Source organism: Dendronephthya gigantea, unplaced genomic scaffold (genome assembly GCF_004324835.1).
Source record: "Dendronephthya gigantea isolate DGI-Jeju-01 unplaced genomic scaffold, DenGig_1.0 000015F, whole genome shotgun sequence".
NCBI lineage: Eukaryota > Metazoa > Cnidaria > Anthozoa > Malacalcyonacea > Nephtheidae > Dendronephthya > Dendronephthya gigantea.
Genome location: NW_021163025.1, coordinates 1,754,972 through 1,780,374, shown reverse-complemented (window position 1 = coordinate 1,780,374; position 25,403 = coordinate 1,754,972). Strand labels below are relative to the sequence as shown.

Sequence of the window (25,403 nt, the reverse complement as noted above, 5' to 3'; positions counted from 1 at the left end):
TGGATAATGAAATCAGTCTTTTAACTAACCATGATACAATATGATAACCTCTTTCTAACATGATTGAAGTTCCCAATTAAGGCGCTGCTAACTTTCAAAAAAACTTTGCGCTAAAAGATTTGAATCGAATAATAAAAAATATACAGATTTTATAAAATATAACATATACTTCTTCATGATATATTACTTATAAGACCTTGATCTATTTTATAAACAGTAAATATATATATAAACAATATCAACAATATATAAAATTTTATACAATCTTTTGGAGTGTCTCTGGTGATAACACTGGTGAATGTTGATGATATAAATGTGAAAACAAGTATCAAATGATGAACTGCAAACCAAAGTCATGACAAAGCACCTTTAGTGCAATAGAGTTGATACACAGTCTTGCTAACAGATGGGCCAATTTTCCTAAAAAATGATGAAAGTTTTTAGAGAAATGGTGGTAGTGTTAAAATTTGATCACATTTCCACTACAACTATCATTGGAGGAACAAGAACCAATCAAATGCATTGATTCTATCAGATTAGCCAATCACAATAGGTCTAGCTCATTTCATAGGTCTACCTTTTCATCTTGCCAAACTTTATATCACTGAGCAAAGTCTCTTTCGCTTTTTCTGTCGTCTGTTCTTCGTAAGCTTCTAGTAGACTAAAAAAATCAATACCCGGTTCAAAAACTGAAAGTAGACATTCGTCATCTCGCGAGAAAGGCTGATTAATATGCGGCGTGCGTCACAGACCGCAATTACACCTGGACAAAAATACTTTTGGGCTACTTAGGGTGAAATCGGTACATACTCTTTCAACGTCGGATATTGTTCCAAAATACCAACAACCTTTTCGGCCGCCACACCCGGAATTTGTAACAACTGTTTACCAAAAAGTTCTCCAACCGTTAGAATCTAAAAGAATTGAAATGGTTTAATATTCTCGTGTTTTCCACGCAGAGACCTCTACATCACTTGAACAACACAAGTTCTGAGGATCAACTAACTCGGTTCTTGATGGAAATATCATTAAGTTCTTGAAAAGTCATAAGAAACGTGTTTATCTTGTTCTCCTCAATCTTCACATGTTCAATGTCTTCTCTCCTGATTGCATTCAGTGTTTTATTCTATTTCGCGAAAAATATACACTTGAATTAAACATTATTTATAGGAATTATATAACCCATCTGTTATGATTCACCATGATGGCACGTCACTCGCCTCATAAGTCGTTTGTAAATATCTTGTCATGAGGGTCAAATACGCTGCTGAATCTTTGATATCCCGTGTGCGTTTCACGAAGAATTCTTGACCAATCTGCGGAATTAAAGGCATCATCGTTTTTCTTTTATCAAAATCATCGTCCACAAGCAGTATAGCAGACTCGATAACGGTGCATCTCGGCACGACGGTCAATCACTATTAACAATTCACGGAAGTTGATAAATTCAGATGTCAAGATATTTTTCAATACCTGCGTATTTACGATTGCTTGTTCTAAAGTCTGAGCTGGCATTGACATTAGGTTCATTGAACCAAAATCTTCGACCAAATACACGGGATGTTGCAAGCCGGAGTTTAGTAGACGAAACTGGATAAGAAAGAAAATATTAAATATATGAAGTGTTTACAGTAGGTTGAAAGTCTGAACTTAGAAAAATGCTGCAATGGGCAGATGGCCTCTCTAAGGTAAATGGTAATTGTGGACCAGGCTTAGGGGGGTGATGTAAGCACAATAGAAAGAAGAGAGGGTGGGTTGGTGTCTATGGGGAAAGGGCCTCCACAAAGTACAGCACCTTTTGTTCTTTAAATCGTCCATCTTTAATACTGCTGCACAGGTCATCCATTCTCTTTCTTTCAACAATGTAATCAAGCACTAGTTCTCGTCTCTCAGGCAACACAAGCTGACCTATAAGAATTCCAGAAGAATGTTCACGTGTCTCTCACATGTCTCTCACGTGAACACAGCTTGTCGCTGACGCGCGAAAGAAAACGAGTTGATTTGATTCACCCACCAGGAATGGGGAGAATCTTTTCACGCGCAATCCAGAGGAAATCTCCAACATTCAATTTTCTCACATCAAAATATACGCCTAAAGAAGGATTACACATGATTGATTGTGACCGCCTAAATCTTGGTTATATTTGAATGAAAACTGGATGAAAACTTTAGTCATTAGAGCAACTATTTCTTTGGCTGACCGTTCATTCGAAGTTCTTTCACCATTTCTTCTTTACGGCCTGTTTTAGACCTGAAAAGTTAGAAAATATTAGATACTATCTATAGGTAGTCTTTGCCCACGTAAAAACCTCCGGGGAATTCATTAAGTATCGACAGGTCCGAAGTAAAAAACAAATTTGTGGCAATTGTCTATTAGAAAAGGTAAAGTTATACACACCCTCCTGTTGTTTCAATGAAGTCCACACACAGAACAATCTCGTATGAGCCTTAAAGACGTTAAGAAAATCAATTATGAATCAAATTGTTACTCGGGTTTACATCAGACAATCTCACACTATTGGAAGGGTACCATAGCGGTTAATTTTGTAGCGAAGAGGCATTATTTAGGGAAAGATGAAGGGGAGGCTTCAAGGATAGCTTCTATTGCTTCTCGGCCGTGAATATTACCTGGCTTCAATTGAAATTCAGGCACAATTACTTTCTCAACCTTGTTCGACGTCGCACTAGAAATAAGATGAAATAAAATTTTGAACTAAAGTCAGCATGAGGAGATATATTGTTTTCAAATTCTGGGCTTGCTTGCACACGAGTTTCTGCAAGTCTGATAACGAAAATCCTTGATGAAAACTTGCGAGAGCAACCTACAGTAGTAATGTAGTTTGGTTTGAAGACATTTACCTTTCGCTCGAAGGATCGAGTCCCTTTGTTGTCGCTAAAAGACTTATGGATTTCTCCTTTGGTGGTTCTGAATGAGTAGACGTTTTTGATGGTTCTATGTCTAGTGTTAAAGGTTGTTTTTCCTCAGTGTCCAGTGTTATCTGAACTGGTCGTTTTGCCTGAGTTGGTTGTTTTTCATGGGTATTTAATGATTTCGTTTGAGTCGTCATTAAGTTTGTTTCAACAACTCGAGTCGACCGTTGCGTGGTTTGAGATGGCGGTTTTTCTTGCCCAGGTACAGACAATGCCGCTGAGGATGGTTTTAAACCAGTCGTGTTTGATTTTGAACCACTTGGTCGTGATGTTGTTGATGATTTGGCTCGATTTAGTTCAGTAATTGAAATAATTTCTGGCTTTTCAACAGACGAGGATGCACTTGCGTTCTTGGGAAGAAAATGAAATTTCATCTTAATGATAAAATATCCAAAAAAAACAGTATAAATATGTACTACAAAGTTAGTTTAAAATGAAATTTCATCTTAATGATAAAATATCCAAAAAACCCAGTAAAAAAATGTACTACAAAGTTAGTTTAGTTTAGGTTTTCTTCTGATAGAGCTATCCGGTATAAATAAAGTTAGTTTAGTTTAGGTTTCTTCCTGTAGTAACGCTGGATCAATAGGAGAGACAGAATGGAATATTACCGTTTTTTCACAGTCGCTCTGGGCACCAGCGAGTCGTTCAAACAACGGCCTCATAAGAATCTCATCGTCGCTGTCATCTTCTGCTTCGTTCAACATCGTAGTCGTTATGGCTGAAAATGTTGTACAAAAAAATACGCTTGACTTTAAATGCTTTTGTTCAACTGTCACAAAATACAAACAGAACCTCATACCAGACGGTTTCTTTTTTGGCATCGCCAAGGTAGTGGATTCTGAAACCTGTGATAACCTCTCAATACTCTGACTATCGACATACGCAAAAATGTAACCATCTTTACCGGGTCTAAACAAAAATACATTGATGGAGATAGCTAAATAAGATTGATAATTGCATGTACAGCCTGGTAGACTGCAATAATGTGTGCAAAACTGACTATACAGTGTGAGTGTGTTTATCCAGTGAAACCTGGGGTCAGTGGGTGGAAGCCAGTTAAAGCTTCGAAGTAGGAAGGAAGAGTCATTGGGAAGGGTATATGCTCTCAGTCCCCTCCCCTCCTGGGATTTTACACCCCTGTCTAGGGTAGGGGGGGAACCTAGGATGCTTGTGGTATTTACCGTGACTCATCAAGTTTGTATTTTACTTTTGACTTGTCCAGTTCAAGCTTCTGACACTTTATTAAATATCCAAATGATATCTCATCTAGAAATTAAAAGACAAGGATTTGATGAAGGTGGGGCAACATTCAAATTTTATCAACCATCCTGGAGCAACGTACCATCTATGATCACACCAGCCATATCTTGATGGTCAACACACTCACCATCACTTCCAACATACCAAAACTTTAGCGACCTTAAATTAGTGAAATCATTACGCTGTGTGAAATATACAATCATGGTAACTTAGTTTAGGTTTTCTCCTGTAGTAACACTGGATCAATACGAGATGATCCTTACTGGACCTCTAGGAAGAACAGTTTAGAACTGATAGAGCTATCCAGTATAAAGTTAGTTAGTTTAGTTTAGGTTTCCTCCTGTAGTAACACTGGATCAATACGAGATGATCCTTACTGGACCTCTAGGAAGAACAGTTTAAAACTGATAGAGCTATCCAGTATAAATAAAGTTAGTTTAGTTTAGGTTTCCTCCTGTAGTAACACTGGATCAATAAGAGATGATCCTTACTGAACCTCTAGGAAGAACAGTTTAGAACTGATAGAGCTATCCAGTATTAATAAAGTTAGTTTAGTTTAGGTTCCCTTTTGTAGAAACACTGGATCAATACGAGATGATCCTTACTGGACCTCTAGAAAGAACAGTTTTGAACCCATGTAAGACAAGTTATTAAGCTCTGAGCCTTACCCAACTTGGTTTGGCATCACCTCGGTCCCGGATGTTTTATATCTGTATGAAGCCAGGAAATCTTTTGAGGGATTTCCATATGGATATTCTGAATTAGGACTGTCATTTCCAGTCACAACATTGATGCTAGGACTGTCCATACTAGTTATGGTGGCTGAAGGTGTGCTGGGTTTTGGAGTGGCCTGTGATCTAGGCGTGGCTGCATGTGATTTGGAGACCTGTGGTGATCTCAGGGTGGAGGGTGGTGAGATGGGATTAGTTGGTAGTTGGGGTGAGGTTGGGTAAGGTGAGCCTATGGTTGTGTTGTGTGTTTCTGTAGCTGTTGTTAACTTGTTACAAAGAGCATATCCTGCATCTGTTAGGGAAAATCTGAAATGAAAAGGGAAAATGCAAGCTATGAAAACAAATTCCATCAAAACTTACAATCACAGCCACCATATTTTTATCATTACCTTGCTGGGTTACCAGCTTTCATCACAAATCCTTTCTTAATCAATGTTGACATGGATGACCAGGCTGTGTAATAAGAATCTGGCTCTGGCTAACAAAATTTATATAAAATAACTTTATTTATACTGGATAGCTTTATCAGTTCTGAACTGTTCTTCCTTGAGGTCCAGTAAAGCTCATCTCTTATTGATCCAGTGTTATTACTACAGGGGAAACCTGAACTAAACTAACTTTATTTATACTGGATAGCTCTATCAGTTCTAAACTGTTCTTCCTTGAGGTCCAGTAAAGCTCATCTCTTATTGATCCAGTGTTATTACTACAGGGGAAACCTGAACTAAACTAACTTTATTTATACTGGATAGCTCTATCAGTTCTAAACTGTTCTTCCTTGAGGTCCAGTAAAGCTCATCTCTTATTGATCCAGTGTTATTACTACAAGGGGAAACCTGAACTAAACTAACTTTATTACAGAGATGGTATAACTATATTTTGCAATCCTTACAACTGTGAATGATGTATCCGTGAATGGCTGTGCTTGCTGCTGTAATTCTGCCTTGGTCAAATACCCCTTGTAACCAATTCTCTTTAAAATATATCAAAGAAACAATTAAAGTGGAAACAATTAAAGCCTAAAGGTAACATGAATTCACCACTACCTCACTAGCTTTCAACAAAGCCATCATCATAGCATATGGACCACTTCTGTACAGTGGAATATACTCCCTTGGACTAGACTTTCGTTTCTAAAATTAAAGATCATACTTTTGGCATTTTGTTTTCCCACTATGAGTAAGATTGATTGACTTTTTGTTACCAAAATAAAATGATTAACAAATTAAGACAACATTGAGGTCTTACTTTTTTAGGTTTTGGTTCAGTTGACCCAGTTTTAGGTGTACCATTGCTAACAGGTGACGTTTGGACCATATCTGTTGGTAGGGGAACTCTCATGTCGGGAAAATCAACCTCAGCAACATCATCGTCAGCCACGTCTAGTACTACTGAGCATGCAAGATCAAAATGACTTGTTAGACAAAATAAAATGCTAAATCATATATCAAATTAAATGAGAAATAACTGTAGACTATCAATGCCCTAACTTATTCTGTTAACCCATTTTCTGGTACATAACATGTTCAATTAATTACCATTAGCATTTTCCTCTGTTGATATATTGTTAACTTATTTATGGATAAAAGTAATATATAATGGAAACTGATATAATGTTCAAAATGAGCAGAATGAATCACTCTGTTTACCCTCATTTTTGAGTTCCTGATTGTGCTTCTCCAATTCTTCATCCAACCTCTTTGCAATACCAGGTCCTGGTGGTAAAAATCAAGAGTTATTGACACCCATTTGCTGTGAGTGGTACCAGGTACCCATAAATATGCAACTGCATTTTGAAGCATTCCTCACCAACGCCATCCAGGATTGTGGCTTCTTTGCCACTTTCAAGAGGTAGTGGATACTTCTTAAGAGAACTGATTGCCTGGGGTATTCACATTCAATAAAAGCAGAGCTAAATATTATGTTTGATAATAAAAAATACACCCAGGTAAATCAACCCAGCATTTATCTCCAAATGGGAGAGGTGGGATCGAAAATTGGGATTCATATAGGTTAAGCATTACAGCTCTATTTCATACGAGTAATATTGTGACACATTTTTAAAATCTTGGCCGTGGCAGCTTTTCATGAATTGGAGGTGCATATATACACTCTACATCTTCTGTAGTGCAGTGTCCATTGAAGACTTTCGAATCTATATTCTTGTTCATAATTCATTATTTAATATTTACACCTATTGCATACGATTGTTGAGTGAAAACTTTGTATACATTGAGGTATGTCCCAGCAGAAAAACAATCAAAACATCCCAAATTACGCGATAGAAACTACATTGACTTAATGCACATTGCACGTACCTTGTTGTAAACATACTGCAACTTGGAATCTTTTGCCTTCGCTTCGTCTCTCCATCGCTCTAACCATTTGAGAAATAAAGGATTTGGACATTCCTTCACCGTCTTTCTCTTCCTGGTTGCCTTCGGACGCCGAGGATTCCCGTTCATTTTAAAAACATGTGCTTTTCATCTGGAAATATTTTTTGAATTTTGACACCATTGCAAGCCTTGCGTGACGTCATCCACACATCATGTAACAAATGATTGTAACATTCATATCATTATGGTGCTGGTATTTACTGTGTAGTTTGTCCCAATTGCAACTGGTATATCTTTCAGAATGAACGAGATCAATATATGAATTGCTCATAGTGTTTTTGGGTTGCCAATCAAAGCTTATTCAATGATTGAAAGGGTTCTAACAAAGTTGCTTTATACTGTTGGACAGATTGGGCACTTTGGATGTGTGTTGTATGTCATCAAGAACTATGTTGTTGAGCCCACCTTGGTATAATTTTTATTTAATACTATATTCTACTGCGGTGTATCTCTTTCTCCAACTCTTTTCCCAACATATTCACTTGCCCTCAAGCATAATTCATGCAATATAGCTCTTCCCAGTTCCCAGTTGTTGCTGGGTAGAAAATTTTGTAATAATTTTATTTATTCATCCACATACAGTGTTTCGGCACATCAATGCAGCCTACAATAAACTCCTCATCAAAAAACGATGTTGTATTAACTGAGCACTTGTCTTCTCTGCACAATTTAAAAAAGTAAGTGTATTTTGTCACATCAAATGTTCTGTTCTGGGTAATCATACCTGAACAACAGTTACCTCTAAACAGCCATCACTATCTTCTTGTCCACTTCTAGAAATGACATTGTAATTGTCCGGTCTCCCAAGGAACCAGATTCTACAATTTGTAAAAGGATCACTGGGCTGGTAAGAGGTGATACTAGGAATTGGTTGAAGCTAATAACCTCATTCTGTGCATCAACAGAGTTGGATACCTCAATGGATTTTTTTTGGCTAAAAATTGTTAATGGCGTTTAAAGTATCTTTAATCAATCCAATGCAAGCATTTGTAATTTGTTTGTGTAACAAGTTTTAAATGTGTTTTGCTGTTTTTAGGAAGGCGACATGGTTGAAACATATGTGTCTGATTCATCTGAATATAAAAAGATTCAGGTACTAGGATCTATTGAGTTGATGAGCTGATGAGAATGGCTCATTCTGTTAAACGCGTTTTGTGAAATATCACTAAATATCACTAATCAATTTCCCGCGCGTTCGCGATGCGCACCTACTCTTACAATTTGAGATGACAAAGTGGTAATTGTGATCATTGCAGGTTCCTAAAGGACACGTATGGTTGACAGGGGATAATACGAACAATTCAGTGGACTCAAGGACTTATGGTCCAGTACCTTGCGGTCTTATACTCGGTAGAGTTTGTTACAAAGTGAGCTTCAAATTTGTGTTTGGAGATGGCCTACATTAAGTCTGCTAGTTTAGAAAGACAACATCTTAGTCTGACCCTCAGCCACCTTAAGAAAGCTCCTAATGTTTCGATCTAAGCCGAGATTTCGTTTCATACTAACTCCCCTGACGATGCCGGAGTTGTAATTTGCATTTGAAGAGTGTCTGGTGTTGATGACACTTGATTTCTTGATGAAAGTTGAAAACATACGTTAGTTAGAACAGAGAATAAACTTTATATCTTATATTATTCAAACCTTATATTATTTAAGAATGCTCAGGTTTGATCTGGCATCACCAACTGGTACAGATATTTCGGCCAGTTAAAATCATTTGGCTTTTGTGGTGACTAATAGTTCATTTTTATTGTATGAATAAATATCTCATCACTTCTTTCCCACTATTATTTTAGTTGTATCCCATCTCCGAATTTGGTCCTCTCACTTGAAAGTTCTGAAGAAGATACGAAAGATCCAACTAATATGAAAAGAAAGATGAACAATAAACAATATAATGTCAACATTGCGAAATTTTAGAATCCCTTAACTTCTTGACGTAATTGTTTTTAATGTGCCCTTGAGCTTGGAACATGTACCTTAGGAACAGGCACAGAATGGCACCTAATCTTGCTTAGGTTGCATTCACAATCCGGATATAGACACAATAGATAAATCATATTTTCCACACTGTACCACGTACGCTGAGTCGTTTACATATTGACACAAATTTTGTGTTTGAATACTTTGCAATCATAAAAGATCTCGTTCAGTCATTTTACGTGCATCTTTCCTTGAAGTAACAACTCCAAACAGCAAAGAATTTTAGCCTCCCAACGGGTATAATAATGAAATAACTTTGAGAAAATCTTAAAGCGAAAAGGTTGTAAACAAACCTTTGTTCATTTTAAGGCTGCAGATATCTATCATATAGAGGTCCTTCTGGAAAGCCCTGTCCTGATAATATTTTTTTAACTGGTTACATAGATCTGATATCATAGTATTTTGTAAATAGAGTAATTTTCAAATGGATTTTACCGTATCGTCTTGACAAAATATAAACTTTCTACAAAATGTCTCGTAGTTTATTTCTACAGAAATCTCAAATGAAAAAATGAAAAAACATTAACATTGTTTGAAAATTAGATAGACAAAACTACCAGGGATGGTGGTGACCTTATCGTCTAGTGCCTGACGCCCTGATTGGTGAAGTATTTTGCAATATATGTTATTTTTGTGTGGAAGGCTATATTTCATTTTGTACATGGCTATTCCATTTTAGCTTGTGAGCATGAAAGAAACTTGTGTCACTGTGATACAATTCCAGAGCCGCACACTAAAATAGTTTTCAATCAAAAGATAATTCAGTTAGTTAAGTTTAGATATAAATGAACTATTCTGGTGATCTGATCCACTCTCATCTTCATTTTACTTCGATTTTTCCACCACGAGAAAGAATTGAAATTTTTGAGCAGAACTCACTAGAAGTATGTCCCCTCCATTTGCACTAGTTTCAGTTAAGTTGCTTTAAAGACACTTCGCAAATATAAACAAAATCTTCCATGGTCTAGATTATTCCTTTAAATCCAAACGCCTCAGGCCAAAATACAAATCAAGTAAAAGCCTGTTTAAAAACGCACTTCGAAGTAGACAAAACTCGAGAGACAAGACGTTGTGGCCTTGACTCACAATGGCATGGACTTTACACTTCAATATCCTTCTTCGGGGACAAATTCCAGTCACCTGACCAGGGATGGGTTGGTATAAAATCAGTTGTTCGTCGAGGCTTCTGTTAAAGGTTGGAGAACTCGACTGGTCAATATGAAAGTCTTGTGTATTCTTCTCCTTTGCCTCACGGCGGCTGGTAATATATTTCATTTTCATATTTTTATCTTAGATGTATACCATGTCAGGTTTTGTACAATATTTCGTTCCAGCTAACCATCTGAAATAATTCTTTTTTTCTTTTTTAGCGGCCATCCGTCTTGGTATGTATATTCTAAACTACGGGTCGATTCATCTTTCCATGACCATAATAACACTGGTTCAGTTTAGAACTGATACAGTTATATAAATAAAGTTAGTTTAGTTTAGGTTTCCTCCTGTAGTAACACTGGATCAATAAAAGATGATCCTTACTTGACCTCTAGGAAGAACAGTTTAGAACTGATAGAGCTATCCAGTATAAATAAAGTTAGTTTAGTTTAGGTTTTCTCCTGTAGTAACACTGGATCAATAAGGGATGACCCTTACTGGCCTCTAGGAAAAGAACAGTTTAGAACTGACAGAGCTATCCAGTATAAATGGAATTAACTTGCGATTTGGTTCGACTTGGGTATGAATAATATAATGATATCACTGTTGACGCCATTCACTTTCAGGATTCAAACGTGGTAGACGATACACATATGCGTACGAAGGATGGGTTGCTCAGGGAATCGCCGAAGCTCTCGAAAAGGATTTGGCTGTAAAGATCGCAGCAAAAGTTCACTTTGATTACCTCTTGAGTGGCTTGGTTAGATTGACGGTAAGCAATTCAGCTTGTCGATCATTGTATATGTCAAAAATTCCAAATTTTCGATTCGAGAATGGAGTTCACCTTTCTTTATTCCTTATATAGTTAGAGGAAGTAAATCTGCTGAAAATTGCGGACAAGGTTTTGTACAATGATCGACTCGAAACAATCGTTGGCCGAGGAGAGCGTTTGGAAAATGTGAAAACTGCTCTTGTCAAAGCATGTTTAGGATCACCAGTCAAGTTTCGATTCAAACGCAATTTGGTTGAAAAACAGATTATCACCGAACATGGTGTCCCGGAATGGTGTTTAAACATTCAGAGAGCCATTATTAACCAGTTCTATCTGCCGATCAGGGATAATGTTCTGAGGTATCAAATCCGAATAAATGAGGTAAGAGTGATATTGATTATGAGAAGAACGTCGAATAGATAAATTGTTAAAGTAGGTTAGTTTGGTTCTTAAATTCTTGGTTTAAGGGGTTTAAGAGGTTGATTAGGATCGTTAATCAAAGACGTTAATTAGGAATTAACGATTAAGGATTTCAAATGAAGTATATTAACGAATGATGTTGTTATTAAGTGCTCTATGACGAAGGTCGTCGTTTTTTTTTCAGATCTCTTGTCTTGGAAAGTGCCCAACACATTACACGATCATACCTTTGAGGCGCTACTTCAAATACAAAGTAAAACGAGCCATTGGTCTTTCACGATGTTTTTATGTGCCATATATCCTCCGTCTCAGCATGCCCAATACAGATGCGTTCGTAATACCAAAACACGTAAGTAAACATTGCTACCATATTATATTGTGAGGGTCTTTTAGTAAACATTCTTCAAAGATTCTTCGTGCTGTTTTACCGCTGCATTTTCACGCACACATGCCAGCGTTCGTAAGAATTTTGAAAAGGTATAATGAAAACTAAGGGCCTGTTTACATGGAGCGAGTTATCCCGGCTAGGCGAGGTAAAAAGTGCATCAAAACAAAGGCTTAACCTGATTAGTCGTTCATTGTATGCAGTTTTCATCTCGCCAGTGAATTCCAAGCGATCCGCCGCAAAACACAGCAATTGAAGACAGCCTTCAGTTGTTCTAAAAAATTATCAATGGCCAACTCTTTTTATATGCAATCATTACTTAAAAACCCGCGAGAATCCCAGTTCAACTTTTCCAACGTAATTTCTGACTGGTTTTTACACACTTCATTTCTCCTTTAAAAACACAGGGCCGGGGAACAGCGAAAATGTTGAATAACTTCGAAAGAAAGGCGGCGTACATGGACTACGACCTAGCCGGGAACATGAAGGATGGTTTCATCATTTATCAAGTTGTCAGCGAAAACGTGGCAGAGCTTACGTTGAACGGAGATGAATACCAGGCTGGAAAGATTGTAGCAGCCCACTCAAAGTACGAATTCGCTTGTCTCATATCTTCTTATGGGATTCTTAGATTTTGAATTTGATAGAATTCTACTATCAGCTATCAGAATGCATAATGTTGAAAACATTTTTAAAAGAGTCCACGACTAATCGAGGATTCAACACAAAACAGTCTAGATATAGGAGGTTGTTTTGCTAATATTGTAAAAATGATGCGTTCGTTTCTCGTATTGTAAACTTTCACATCCCTACTCTATCTTTCTTCGGAGTCGCGGTGTATTAACTTCTAACAATTTCTCTCGTCTGCAGACAGACTTTGAAGCTTTTGGCCAAACACAGGCGAATTCCACCACAGCCAAAAAGTATGTTTGTGTTCAACTAGGAACCTCTCAAATATTTCTCCGTGTTCATAAATATCACTGGACAATAAGTTGAAATGCATCCAAAGTCAACCGGGTACACACAACGTTTACAATTCTCCATTTTGCTTTCTTGCAGAAATCAAGGTTGAAGTGAAACGCAAAGGTTTGATGTTTGTTATGGATTTGGCAGAAGAACGTATGAAAACTCCAGGTGCCCAACAACGTATTTACGAGAAGGTAAAAACGACCGAGGACATGCTGGGACTGTCTTTTGCGGCTGCCCTTTGCCAATAAATAACAATAAAATATCACTCACAGCCTAATCTTCGTTTTTCGTGCAAGGTTTTCTTATAATTATGATGCTTGACTTTTCGTGTAAAAGCTAACTGATTATTGGAAATACGTGGACCTGTGCGTACTTATTTATTTAAGAAAACCCTTCGTGTATTTGCTAAGGTTGAGTAAATGTTTTCCTTTCAAAAGATCTGCCCCAAACGACCTAATATGCTTCGGGCGCATCCCTGGTTGTTGATATGAAAATGAGCTATGAATTCAGCGTTTCTTTAGGAAAACAAAACCCTCTATTGCTTCCACGACCTTTTCATACTAAGCATAAGTTGGTCCAGCATGAAATATTTACTTTGACAGGTCAGTGCGTACATCAGCGCCATCGAGGAAATGGTCACTGATGATACCCTTGCAGCCGAAACAGCGATGAAGATCACAAGACTGGTGTCCAAGCTCCGACACTGCACGCTCGTCACTTTGAGAAAAGTTGTCTTGGATATCGAAAAAATCACAAAAGAAGACGTGAAGTGAGCCTTAGAACTATCGCTGGAGTGGGAGAGAGGGGGGGATGGAGAGAAGGGTGGTAGGAGGGGCTGATAGAAGGGGGCGGATAGGAGGGAGGGGGGAAGAAGAGGGGGAGATGGAAGGCGGAGTGGAGGGAGCGGTGGATAGGAGGGAGGGGATGGATAGGATGGAAAGGGGGGTGGTAGGAGAGGTGGATAGGAGGGGGAAGGTAGGAGGGAAGGGGGGAAGAGAGAGAAGGGATAGTGGAGTGGGGGATCATGCGAGAAATTAAAACCTCTGATATTTTCATCTGTATTTAATTTCATCTGTAAAGACGTGTCCTGCTTGGCGCTTTGGCTCAAGTTGGAACTGAACCGGCCGGCATTGCTCTCAGAGAATGCGTCATCCAAGGAAAATTCATCAAACAACTGCCTGAAATTACATTTGGTGTAGGATGGGTCCGTGGTCTGAACACTGCTTTCATGAAACACGTTGTGGTAGGTAGACAATATATGGCTTCTAAAATATCACAAAGTACACTATATTGCGCACGTTTTGACGTTTTATTCGTTCTCGCAGGCAATATGTCGCCATCAACATGTCGTGAATGACGCCAAAGCTTGTCGTAACTGTTGGTTGAGCTTCGGTACCCTGGTCAATCGGCTGATGGTTCAAATGAGGGCTGATAAGAGAATGCGTTTCAATCCGCAGTTAATTTTCTTCAAACATCAGATTGCTAAGGTATCTCTTCTAGATCTTGGGCCTCTAGGAAAAACAGTTTGGAACTCGTAGAGCAATCCAGTATAAATAAAGTTAGTTTAGTCTAGGTTTTCTCAATAGGAGATGATCCTTACTGGATCTTTAGTTTAGAACTGATAGAGCTATCCACTGGTTTAAAGGAAGATGATTCGTACCAGAGCTGTAGGACGGAGAGATCAATTCAGTGAATATTAAAATAATTTCGTCAATTTTTTTCTTCGCTTACTAGGTCCTCATAGATGGCATTCTACACCCTATTGACGCCGATGCAAAAGTCACATTTGTAAAGGCGATTGGAAATGCTGGATGGACGACAATGGATGTGTTCAAAGTCGTTCGACATCTTATCATTTGCCCAACGACTCCACTACATATCAAAATACATGCTGTCTGGGCCGTTAGACATATGGTCAGAGTCGTACCAATTCTTGTAAGTATACACCTCTAACACCTCATGTAAGTTTTCTTTCATGGTACCCAGGTGGAAATGGGGGATTTTGCGCTCGTGGTGCCCGTGCATGCATTTACGAATGTTTTCAGCACGAGAGCATTTGACATTTAGTATTGAAGAGGAATAAAAAGGAAAGAATAGAACATCTGGTTTCAGGGATTGAGTCGTTTCCACATACAAGTCGTTTCCACATGATACAAACTTCCTCCCATTCCGTAAAGCAATGTTCTCATCCCGCCGAGGACTCTGACTCTTTAAACTGAATCAATCCGCTGAAATCTCTTTCTTCTAGATTCGTCGAACGCTGTTGCCTGTTCTCGCCAACCCACTGGTAGATCCGGAAATTCGGGCCTCGTGTTACAAGGTCTTAACGCGGGTTGACCTAAACTTAGCGACCTATCAAATATTAGCTGGAGTGCTTGCGCGGGAAGCCATCGCCCTTGGACCTCGCAGCAACCAATTTGTTTCCTTCGTCGTCAGCGACCTGCGAACTTCGATCAATTATGATAACATCGATAGAGTCAAGTACGTGAAGTGAACTGAGAGTTGAACGCTGTGGCGATGGTAAAATCTTTGTTTTCATTGCGATTTTACTTTCTTTCTTTTCCAATCAAGGGCATCTCGTGCGAGACTACTGCTTCGTATTATTCCTCGTGCGATATACTTCAATCTCCTCTCATACTCCAAAGCAGTAAACCTCCCGATTGATGCAGGTAAAGGAAGATTAGTCATTAATTCATAGCGATGCATGAATCCGGCAAATGCGCCTGTGCCGAGCACGATCTGGTGCACGCGTTTACCTTTAAAACCACTTGCAGAAAAGCAATGAATCCAGGCTATCCAGCTCCAGGCTAGATTTCGAAGAAGGCAAAAGAATAGAATCTAACACACCACATCTAGAAAGAGTATCCTGGAATAGTAAAAAAGTTTCCAAAAAGAAGATGCTTAGAGCAGATTCCTGCTTGTAATACAAATATTATACAAAATCGTTCAACCTCGAGCAAGAAGGATCAGTTGTTCGTCGTTCACTCGTGAATCTAATCTTGACAAGAAATTTGTTTTAAACACCGCAGGTAGTAACATGGGTGTTGAGTTGCGACTACACAATATCATTGGAGCACAGTCGTTCATACCAAGACACATTCACACAAAACTGAAGGTGAACATGCCCGGTATTTCAGCCGACTTCTTCGAGGTATGAATATCTATCACATCTTTGAATCGCGTTTTGAAGTTTACTTTCTGTATACAACATACTCAGCATTTTTTTCCTCTTCCAGTTTGGAGTTCGTATGCAAGGAATCCATGATATCCTTCAAACAGTGATGGGACCTAAAGGGAACCGACAGAAGAGATCCCTCGATATCCTTAAATACATCTTTGGAGAAAAGAATGAGAAGGAAGAAGAAGTAGAACCGGAAAACTTGAAATATGCGGTACGCTTCCATCTTTAGATGATCAATTTAAAAATGTTGTGAAATGTGTAAAATAAAGCCCTGTCAACCTCGCCTGCGCATTTCAATGTACTTGCATTAATATCAGTAAAATGACAACATTCCAGGCCAAACGAATTAAGATAGTTTTCTTCAATCAATTTGTTTCATTTGTAGAGGAAACTCCTACCCAGACTGGAAAGTTACATCAAATTTTACGGTTCGGAGGTCTATTGGGGTAAGCTGGGTAAAACCGATCTTATCAACATTATTCATGATGCGCTGTTTGGTGGAAAAACTACCAAAGAAGGAGGTAAGCGAATACAAGAAGATATCTTAAAACACAAGGTCCAATTCCTGGAAAGAAATGAAAACTTTCCCCTGTAGGACGGCAGAGAAAAGGTAACGCTGTAACCACTTCATCTGCTTTATAATATTCCAGGTTGCATATTCAAGGCAGGCGAGATCAGTTGCAATATGCCGTTCATCAGAGCTCATATGGTTAGCGAGAAACGTTACATTGTCCCAACACTCGTTGGCATACCTCTGAAGTACTCAGCGAAGGTCGCTGCAGTCATCAAGACGCGTGTTGTTGCGAATGTAACTGGAACCATCGCCAAACTCGAAGACATAAAAGCGAGAGTCATTATTAAGCCAACGTATGTTTACAGCCTTTCTTTTATTTGGCTACTAGTAATGGGTCAAAGTTTCAAAGTGATTGGATAGTTCCGTCTTTCTGCTGTAGAATGATGAACAGCTATCGTATGCATCTACCACCACAATCATCTCAAAATATAAGATATGCTACACTACAATTCAAAAGCAAAACTAGCTTTCCAAAGTTTGAAAATCTATCTTACAAAGTTCCGTTAATCTACTGAGTTGAATCGTCTATACCTTTACCAAGAGTGTTTGTAAACAAGTTTAATGTATCTTGTGTCGTTTCATTCGTTACAGGACCTCATTCCACATGCACAACAAAGTAGGAATATGGCTGCCAATCTTCGAAACTAGCGTAATTGTTAAACATAAAATGTTCTCGGAACCGAATATTGATTTTGTTCTCTCAATCACACCAAATGGATTCAATTTAGAAGCACCGATCACCACTGCCGCTCAAAAGCTTCTGGTATTGAGGTAGGTTGGTCAGTCCTAGACAACAGCCAAACCCTACTATACCATGTCATACTATAATGCACCATAACATACCATATAATGTACCATAAAATACCATACAACCTTTTTGCTATGTCATACTAGTGATACTACCATATAAAGTGTAATACCATATGTGCAATACATAGTATACCATATACCATGGGGTACCAATATATACCAAACCATAATCTATAACAATTATGATTTTTGGCACTTCACTCGATGTGGATAAATTGAGGTTGAAAGGGTCTTAATTTCGAGTGGTATTATACACACTTCACATTCAAGCCAGGAACAGTTGAGGGGGAAATGAGTCAACTATCGGAACCTACGCTTTTGCGATGCCGGTGCAGAGGACATACTCTATAGCACATCACAATTATACCATCCACATACTAAACCATAAAATACTATTATCATATAACAAGAGGTATCATACATCATCACATTCTTTTCATTCATTATTCAGGCCTCTCGTGAGAGGTTTAATGCGCACAGAAGTCGTTGCTGGAGACAGCCAGTGGAGTGAGATTGATTTGATGTTGATGAAACGTGGATTCGTTACAGTAAGTCGAGCAACTAGAGACCCTTAGCTTGGCGTTTACGACACACCTTCAACCGCAATTCTTAAACGGTTCTGAAGTCTAGAAAAATTGATGCAATGCAATATGTTTCAACATAAAGTAATCGCTGAGGCAAATTTTAGCGGAAAAAGTGCGAGCAAAATCTACCTTGAAATGGGGCTTAAATTACTCGTTAGCGGTTCGTCGTATTGGTTAAGGTTTTTACTATAAAGTTTAGTTAATTCAATGATCATGTACTTGCTGTAATGTGTATGGCGTCTCTTCACAGGTTCCGCAGAAATGTCTTGGCGAGCAGTACTTGAACGTAATGTTGTGCAAGCGAGGTTATATTGTCGATCCAGAATACCTTCGTTTGAAACTCCTACCAACCTTGCCGTATTACTGGCTCAACACCTGGGATGTTGTAATAAAGAAGGATACGGAAAATGTCCCAAAGAAGTTAATTATTGGATACACGACAAACACCAACGATGAAAGTAAGTTTGTAGAATAATATCGATTGAAAATATATTCTAGAACTGGTAAATGATTGAGAAGTATCCGTGTGAGTATTTTTGATTAGATGAGACAGAGGTCGGTTTGCCGAAAAAGGTGGTAAACATTTAACTTATAGTTGGTGACGGAATAGGACAATCTGATTGGAGCTAAGATTATGATTTAAACGTTATGCAAAACGTAGTTTAAGTTTATAAACAAATATTTAAACCTTCCAAACCTTCGATATTAGTAAGGTCATCAGCCGCGAAGCTGTTTAACCCAACTAAACCTTGGTATTCTAGAAGAATATACCGCAATGGGAAAAATAATGATCGAAGGAAAGAGGGATACAAAGGTGACAATGAATCCAATTTGTGACAAGAAGAAATTGACATGTACTACGAATTGGGTGTTCCAACACAAGAAATGCCCCGCGGGCTGCAAGGCTACCACTAAAATTGATTACACACAGAAAAACAGAGTGGAGTTAAACACAGAATATGGCGGAGGCAAGGAATTGAACAACGAGATTTTGGTTCAGAAGCAAGGAAAAGTGTTACGCGTTGTCAACACATGGAATGAAGTAAGCTAGTTTTTTCTCTCTTCAAATGCATCTCTTATCCATCTCAGGCACCTCTTATCCATCTCAGGCACCTCTTATCCATCTCAGCCACCTCTTATCCATCTCAACCACCTTCTATCAATCTCAGGCATCTCTTGCAATATTCCGGGCTGATTCCGGCATAGGCGAAACATTTGTTCCATTGTGCAGAGGTGCCCGACTGCCCGTGGAATCAGGCTTTTCTGCTGTGTTTTTATCCAGACGAGAAAGAATAAATTTGTAAACTAACAATAATTACCGACGTAAACTTGTAAACTTGAGAAATTAGTAAACCTAACAAGCTGGCGGTGACAACATGTTGTATAATTAAGAAAAATTCAAATCAACACGGGCAAAAACAGATAATCCTCAATTCGTCTTGGCATCTATTTCCGGCAACAACTATCATATTCTTACATAAAATCTTTTTCTATTTTAGTTGCCACAATGGTTTCTGGAGTACCTTCGTTTAAACCGCGTCAGCATCATCACATATCTCCACCGTTACTTCGGTATCGAGGAAGTCGAGAACACAGAAAAACGTTGCGACATCCAAGTTGATTTGGTCAACAAATTTCTTGCCGACATCTTCGTCAACACGACAACAATGAATCTTCGTCGTATCAACCAGAAACTCCCGATTGCCGTGGAAGATTTCTATATCCAGAACAGACTTGAAACGATGATGAAACTCTATGGTAAACTTTGGTTTATGCATTGTAAAGTTTTATGCATTTTAAGAAAATACGCAGTCCCAAACTTATATTCACTAGAATTTGAATTCTGCAAATACAAAACCATTGCAAAATGATACAACCGTCCAGTATCTGAATAAAAGCTGATAGATGAAACTGGACATAAGTTATTTTCCTCTTGTAAAAACAAAATGAATATATTGCTCGTATATTGCTCGTATATTGCTCCATTCGTTCATATCCGTGACAAAAGAAACGCAGGCCTTAATCCTTTCTTTTTTGAAAATTAGGACATTGTATGGTCAAAAACACGAATTTTATTAAGACCACAGACGGGGTGATCGTTAAGGCGGAAATACCAGGCCCCTGTCCGTTTGTCCTGGCAGAGGACGCCAGAGGAGAGGAAGTTAAATGGCGAATTATGTTGATGAAGACTACCGCGCGTAGACAGATCTTGATCATTGAAATTGGCGGCATCAAAATTGTTTTCGGAGCAGACAAGTCTGTGAAGGTCGATGGAAAGGCAATTACACTCAAAACTGGCGGGAATGTAATCGCAGGAGGAAAGGTGGTCATGGTGAAAGATCAGTTGTTCTTCCAAGCAAATGTAAGATTTATTAAATGCAGTTATAGTTTGCATGAGAGAATCGAACATGGCCATGGTCCACATGTGAGGACATGCCCTAAATTAGTAAATTTTGCCTTCCCAAATACCGCTTGGTTTTCACTGGAACTCTACGAAGAATAATTTAGTTTTTGAAGTAAATGCTAATGCTCTTACCACTAAAAAGGCAGTTCAAAGATGATGTGTCATTACGAGGTTTTGTGCAAATGGTTATTGGCCAGTTAATAACTATGGCTTTCAACAAAGGCAGATTGTCGCTAGTTTTTAAATGTTCTAAAACCTTTGTAGGCTGGTTTCCAATGTGTGTTCGATGGTACCATCACGATCATCCTATTCTCTCCATGGTATCATAACCGTATTCGAGGTATTTGTGGTAACGACGATGGTGAGCAATGGACGGACTTCCAAACACGACGAGAAACCTTCATGCCAGAAAGAATGACCAGAGCATTCCTGAGAGAATGGGTTGTCGAGGGCACTAAATGCCAGGATCCTGGTAGGTTGTTTCACCTCGTAATCAAAGTATTTCACGCACGCGGCACGTGACGCAGCTAATTCCTGTCCATCGAATGATCGAATCATCTGGCCGGTCCAACTTTCAAACAATGCTCAAGAAAGCCCATGCCTTAAGATAAAGGTGGGGGCAATTTGCCCCTGTCCCAAAGCATGAGGGAAGAGGGGGTGTGGAAGACTATAGCTTGACATAGAGGTGGAGGCGATTTGCCCTTGCTCTAGGTGTGAGAGGGTTTGGAAGATCTATACGTGTAGACCACGTTCTGACCTAGGAACATGGACTTTGATTAGGGCGAGTATGGGAGGGTAATTTCCCCCGAGGATTGTCATAGGAGGGGGTGCACGACTTCGTTCAGTCAAAGCGGCCCTGGGACTTGCAGTCGAAAACCTTTTCGCTTTAAAACTCTTTGAAATCGTTTTCTATTGGTTCAACAGTATGCAAATTGAAGGCAGAACATATCGAGGTGAATACGACGTTGGTTCCAAGAGGCAAAGTCTGTTTCACGAATGGTCGTTTCTTACAATGCATGGCTCAATGTACGGCGGCGAAGACAAACGTACTTCGGGGGACCCCCTGCCACTGTTTCGACGCCGGCGATCCATTGGTCGATAAGATCAAGAGTGGTGACCTCGACGTTGGCCTGGAAACGATGTCTGTCGACCTGTTCCGACCAGTAATCGAGCACGTTGCTTGCCAGTGCAACTGTCAATAATAAACTGGGACCTTCTCTCCCCAAAGGACTTAAATGCATGGACTCACATTAGTTTGATCACCTCGTAAATTTTCATTAATCATCGAAAGAACTCATTCTTTATTCAATTTTATTCTATTTTCAAGGACCTTTGTAATTTGTTTTGTTTCTTTACTTTTTTTATTGAAAATGGCCGATAGGATTGGATATAAATTTAGGTGAAAATTAAATAAAATACAATTTATTGCATTAAAAAAAGGTCTCGTTATTTCATGTACTTGTTCGCATTAAATTAAGTTGAATTTTACGCGAATTCGAAGCGCTTTCATCTCAGCAAGAAGTTGAAATGGACGTTTTTAGATAGTTGAAACAGAATTAATTCAAAATGGTATGGAAATTAGTCGAGTTTACCCTCAAATGGTCTCGACTAACTTGTTCTTGTTCGCATACGTGTCAACCCCAGTGAACTCAAGTAAGACTGGAACGCTAGCTCTCTGACTTTCCTTCATTGAGTGAAGCCAAGATGGCAGAATATGCAAACACTCGTTTGTCTACCCTCATTGTTCGTTTCAAGGCAGTTACATGAATATAAAACTCTCACACATAACAAACTTTCAACAACTCAATGATAAAATAACGTTTTATTAAGAATGATTTAGTATATGATTTAAAGAGTTAATATAATATTGTCTTGAAAAGTGAAACCCCCTTTTCGAAGTGTCGCTAAAAATATCCCGAAAATTCCTAATACAAGCAAATGATGAGAATTCTACACAAGAGCTGAGGCAACTGGGTCGTTGTTAATCCGGCAAAATATAATCAAACATACGAGTAATTTTTTAGTAAATCATTCTAGGTTGAGAAGATCCTCATTAAAAAGAAGCCATTGATTCAGCTCTTATTAAACCTAATAATTAAAAATTTAGGATTTCTTTCGCGCCAAAATTAAGGTATGTTGTCCACCAGCTTCAACATTCAAGACCTCGTGTTCGGTGGAGACAAGATTTTTCCCTTCGACTAGAACTGGGCTTAGAGCATCGTCATCATCACCGCTGCCCAGTTGCAGACATGAGCCCATCCCCCAGGAATAGAGTCGACCCTCTTCGGTGACAGCAAAGCTCACGACCTCGCCACAAGCGACCATCTGGACCCTGTGATCGCTCAAAGCTCCCACCTCGGCGGGTAAACTTTGGTCGCTGGCCTCAGCACCAAGCCCCAATCGGCCGTAATCTGCGCGGCCAGCGCTATAAACCTTACCATCTGCAGTGGAAAATATCGAATGATGTTGACCGCTTGCGATGCGAATTGGATTGTCGTTATCAGTGTTAAGGTTCGATAATGCCTGAGATTTCTTGGGGAAATATGGACTGTTAGTGTCTCCCGTCGCCAGCTGGCCATAGTTATTCAACCCCCAGACGTAGACAACGGCTGAATCTCTTGCAACAGCAAAAGTACAAAAGCTCCCAGCGAAAACATCTTTGAACTTGCTCTCACGACGAAGACGGACGATTTTCGGTACCAGCACAAATTTTAGACCTCGTCTTCCTCCTCGCGAGCTGAAGTACCCTGCTACACGACCAAGTTGACCCTGGTCTGCACAACCCCAGGTGTAGATGTCACCTGATTCAGTCAGAGCAATTGTGTGGTCATTTCCTGACACAATCTTTGTTATCTTATCGTTTGGTACCTTCAGAATTTCGACCGGAGACGATTTTTTTCCATCAGGACGCAAGCCGACCTGGCCGCTTATGTCCTGTAAAAATTTCAGAACCAAAGCTCGTGAAACTTTATGAAAATTTTATGAAAAAGACAAAATGTCACACCAATTAATAGGCAATTTCAGCTATCCAGTTAATAGCTTCATTTACCAGTCATCAATATATATATAACCCCCTATTAACCCCCACTTACCCTGTATGTTCCCCATGCATACACAATTCCTGATCTTGTGACTGCTGCACTGTGACTGTCGCCGGCGGAAACCATGGTGATGTATACATCTTCTGGCAACTCCACTTCCTTAGCCAGCCATTCCTCACCATTGTCTTGGTTAGCCTGGCGACCGAGCGCACCCTCGTCATTGCAACCCCAAGAATATACCTGGAAGAAATTTGACATTGGTTGAACACAAGCTTATTGTTGCAGATTGAGAGGTCTAGGTTAAAGCCGCACTGGATTAAATGACATTGCAAGCATGTTTGCGACAGTATTAAATATTGAATAACACATTTTAAAACTACCAAACCTACCTTGCCAGTGCTGCTGAGTGCCAAAGAATGCATCCCCCCTGCAACCACTTGTACCACATTCACATTGTCCAATCCCTTTACAATACCTGGTTTCTTTCGTTCAAACACCTCATCACCCTGTCCCAATTGCCCAGTGTCACCTTGTCCCATTGCAAGCACAAAACCACTCTTTTGATCTGACTCAACTCTATCTACAGCTGGAAGGAATGCATCTTATATTACACTTAGTTTATGCCCAAAAAATGTCTCTCTGATGAGTGAAATTGTCTGTGAAATGTTAGTAAACATGAGTGCTTAACAGTTGGTTGGTAATGACTATTTATCAAATCTCATTTGGCAAAAGGAATACATTTTTCTTCGAAGCAACTGTAAGGCACAAGGAATTTCTAGGCACGAGCAAGATTCAACATGTGCTTGTATCGCACCCTTGAGTTACATAGGCTTTCCAGAATTATTTAATACCGTGAAATACTTTCATGTAAACCAGAGCCATCATTTCAGTTCAGACGTTAGAGTTCTTGACAAAGCTATTTCCTCACCTTTCTTTTTATTCTGAGTGGATTTCGTTGCAGGCGCTTTTCTTTTCTGTACTCTTGGCATTTTTCACTGAAAATCAGGATGAAAACAACAATAAACAGACGATCGGAAGAAATATGCAACGCAACACCGTACAAACATGTGAGATTCCAGCCAGTTCAAACCGAAACAAAGATAGATTTCATGCCGGATTTTACGAAATCCGGCTCTATCTTTGCATAGATCAAGCATCGAAAGATACGTTTAGATAAACCAAAACTATTAGGATAGATTCAGGAGGAAATCAAAAAGAAACTTACCGTTTTATTGAATGGAAACGTGCGTTGTGAATCAAATGAGAATTTCAGAATATCGCGCCGATCAAAAACTACACCATGCTGTATGTGCCCGCAGTATGTGACGCTGACCAACGGGGGGTGTTCGTGTATTTTTTCAAGGGGGAGAGTTAGTTTTATGGTTTTAGAGATTTTATCTCCCCTTAGGAGATAGGGGGGAGACCTGGTTAGGAGCCAAGATTCTTGGTAGTAAATGTAGCTTGCTTGCGATTTTAAATGCGATTTTCCTACTTTGATAGATGTGAAAGAGTAATTAGTTACGAATGCTCTGGTGTATAAGCAGTCTTATTTGAACATCAGCACTAATTCACTCGTTCACATCCATCAAGAGTAGAAGTTTTCAAGTGTGAACCGCGTTTAGATAACCTCGACGAACAATAGCAGTTCTTTAATCTTTCAGATTAGGTTTGGAGCTACGATTAGGTCTCAGATAAGGTTAATGGTTAATTAGGGCTAACCCTTAATCTTTAATCCACCTAATCTCAAGGATTTAATTAGTGTAACTGAACATGGAATAATCACCCCCAAGGTAGGCCTAATTTAACG

At 39.1% G+C, this 25,403-nt stretch overlaps 4 protein-coding genes across 5 annotated transcripts; 2 read left to right on the top strand and 2 right to left on the bottom strand.

The window, feature by feature from the left end:
* Positions 1-150: 150 nt before the first annotated feature.
* On the bottom strand, positions 151-7,437 carry LOC114520114 (crossover junction endonuclease MUS81-like). 2 transcript variants are annotated; one of them, XM_028540327.1, is made up of 24 exons: positions 7,244-7,437; positions 6,735-6,807; positions 6,575-6,640; positions 6,174-6,316; positions 5,972-6,058; positions 5,818-5,898; positions 5,315-5,403; positions 4,863-5,231; positions 4,277-4,353; positions 4,116-4,200; positions 3,734-3,843; positions 3,543-3,652; positions 2,860-3,281; positions 2,629-2,684; positions 2,399-2,447; positions 2,202-2,251; positions 2,015-2,092; positions 1,796-1,908; positions 1,474-1,590; positions 1,221-1,316; positions 1,007-1,126; positions 811-914; positions 578-661; positions 151-420 (listed from the first exon to the last, which is right to left on the bottom strand). In XM_028540327.1, the coding sequence occupies exons 1-24, from the start codon at positions 7,388-7,390 to the stop codon at positions 354-356; spliced, it is 2,793 nt and encodes a 930-aa protein (XP_028396128.1). In that variant the 5' UTR covers positions 7,391-7,437; the 3' UTR covers positions 151-353. The 2 variants fall into 2 exon arrangements, with proteins under 2 accessions (XP_028396128.1, XP_028396130.1); XM_028540329.1 differs by lacking the exon at positions 6,735-6,807 and having other exon boundaries at positions 7,244-7,321.
* Positions 7,438-7,471: 34 nt separating this feature from the next.
* On the top strand, positions 7,472-9,745 carry LOC114520115 (mitochondrial inner membrane protease subunit 1-like). Its single transcript, XM_028540330.1, has 6 exons — positions 7,472-7,730; positions 7,904-7,998; positions 8,099-8,168; positions 8,358-8,414; positions 8,578-8,688; positions 9,118-9,745. The coding sequence occupies exons 1-6, from the start codon at positions 7,626-7,628 to the stop codon at positions 9,151-9,153; spliced, it is 474 nt and encodes a 157-aa protein (XP_028396131.1). The 5' UTR covers positions 7,472-7,625; the 3' UTR covers positions 9,154-9,745.
* Positions 9,746-10,498: 753 nt separating this feature from the next.
* On the top strand, positions 10,499-21,976 carry LOC114520242 (vitellogenin-2-like). The gene is made up of 26 exons (XM_028540474.1): positions 10,499-10,565; positions 10,675-10,689; positions 11,083-11,228; positions 11,322-11,609; positions 11,833-11,997; positions 12,441-12,622; positions 12,904-12,956; positions 13,093-13,193; positions 13,605-13,771; positions 14,083-14,245; positions 14,328-14,489; positions 14,737-14,937; positions 15,251-15,483; positions 15,574-15,671; positions 16,032-16,153; positions 16,239-16,394; positions 16,569-16,704; positions 16,834-17,050; positions 17,349-17,528; positions 18,019-18,115; positions 18,402-18,609; positions 18,913-19,193; positions 19,651-19,909; positions 20,197-20,513; positions 20,820-21,027; positions 21,480-21,976. Exons 1-26 carry the CDS (start codon positions 10,523-10,525, stop codon positions 21,755-21,757), a joined length of 4,476 nt encoding a protein of 1,491 aa, XP_028396275.1. The 5' UTR covers positions 10,499-10,522; the 3' UTR covers positions 21,758-21,976.
* Positions 21,977-22,358: 382 nt separating this feature from the next.
* Positions 22,359-24,912, bottom strand: LOC114520038 (regulator of chromosome condensation-like). Its single transcript, XM_028540236.1, has 5 exons — positions 24,822-24,912; positions 24,525-24,591; positions 23,986-24,182; positions 23,648-23,836; positions 22,359-23,489 (listed from the first exon to the last, which is right to left on the bottom strand). Exons 2-5 carry the CDS (start codon positions 24,583-24,585, stop codon positions 22,659-22,661), a joined length of 1,278 nt encoding a protein of 425 aa, XP_028396037.1. The 5' UTR covers positions 24,586-24,591; positions 24,822-24,912; the 3' UTR covers positions 22,359-22,658.
* Between the last annotated feature and the right edge of the window lie 491 nt (positions 24,913-25,403).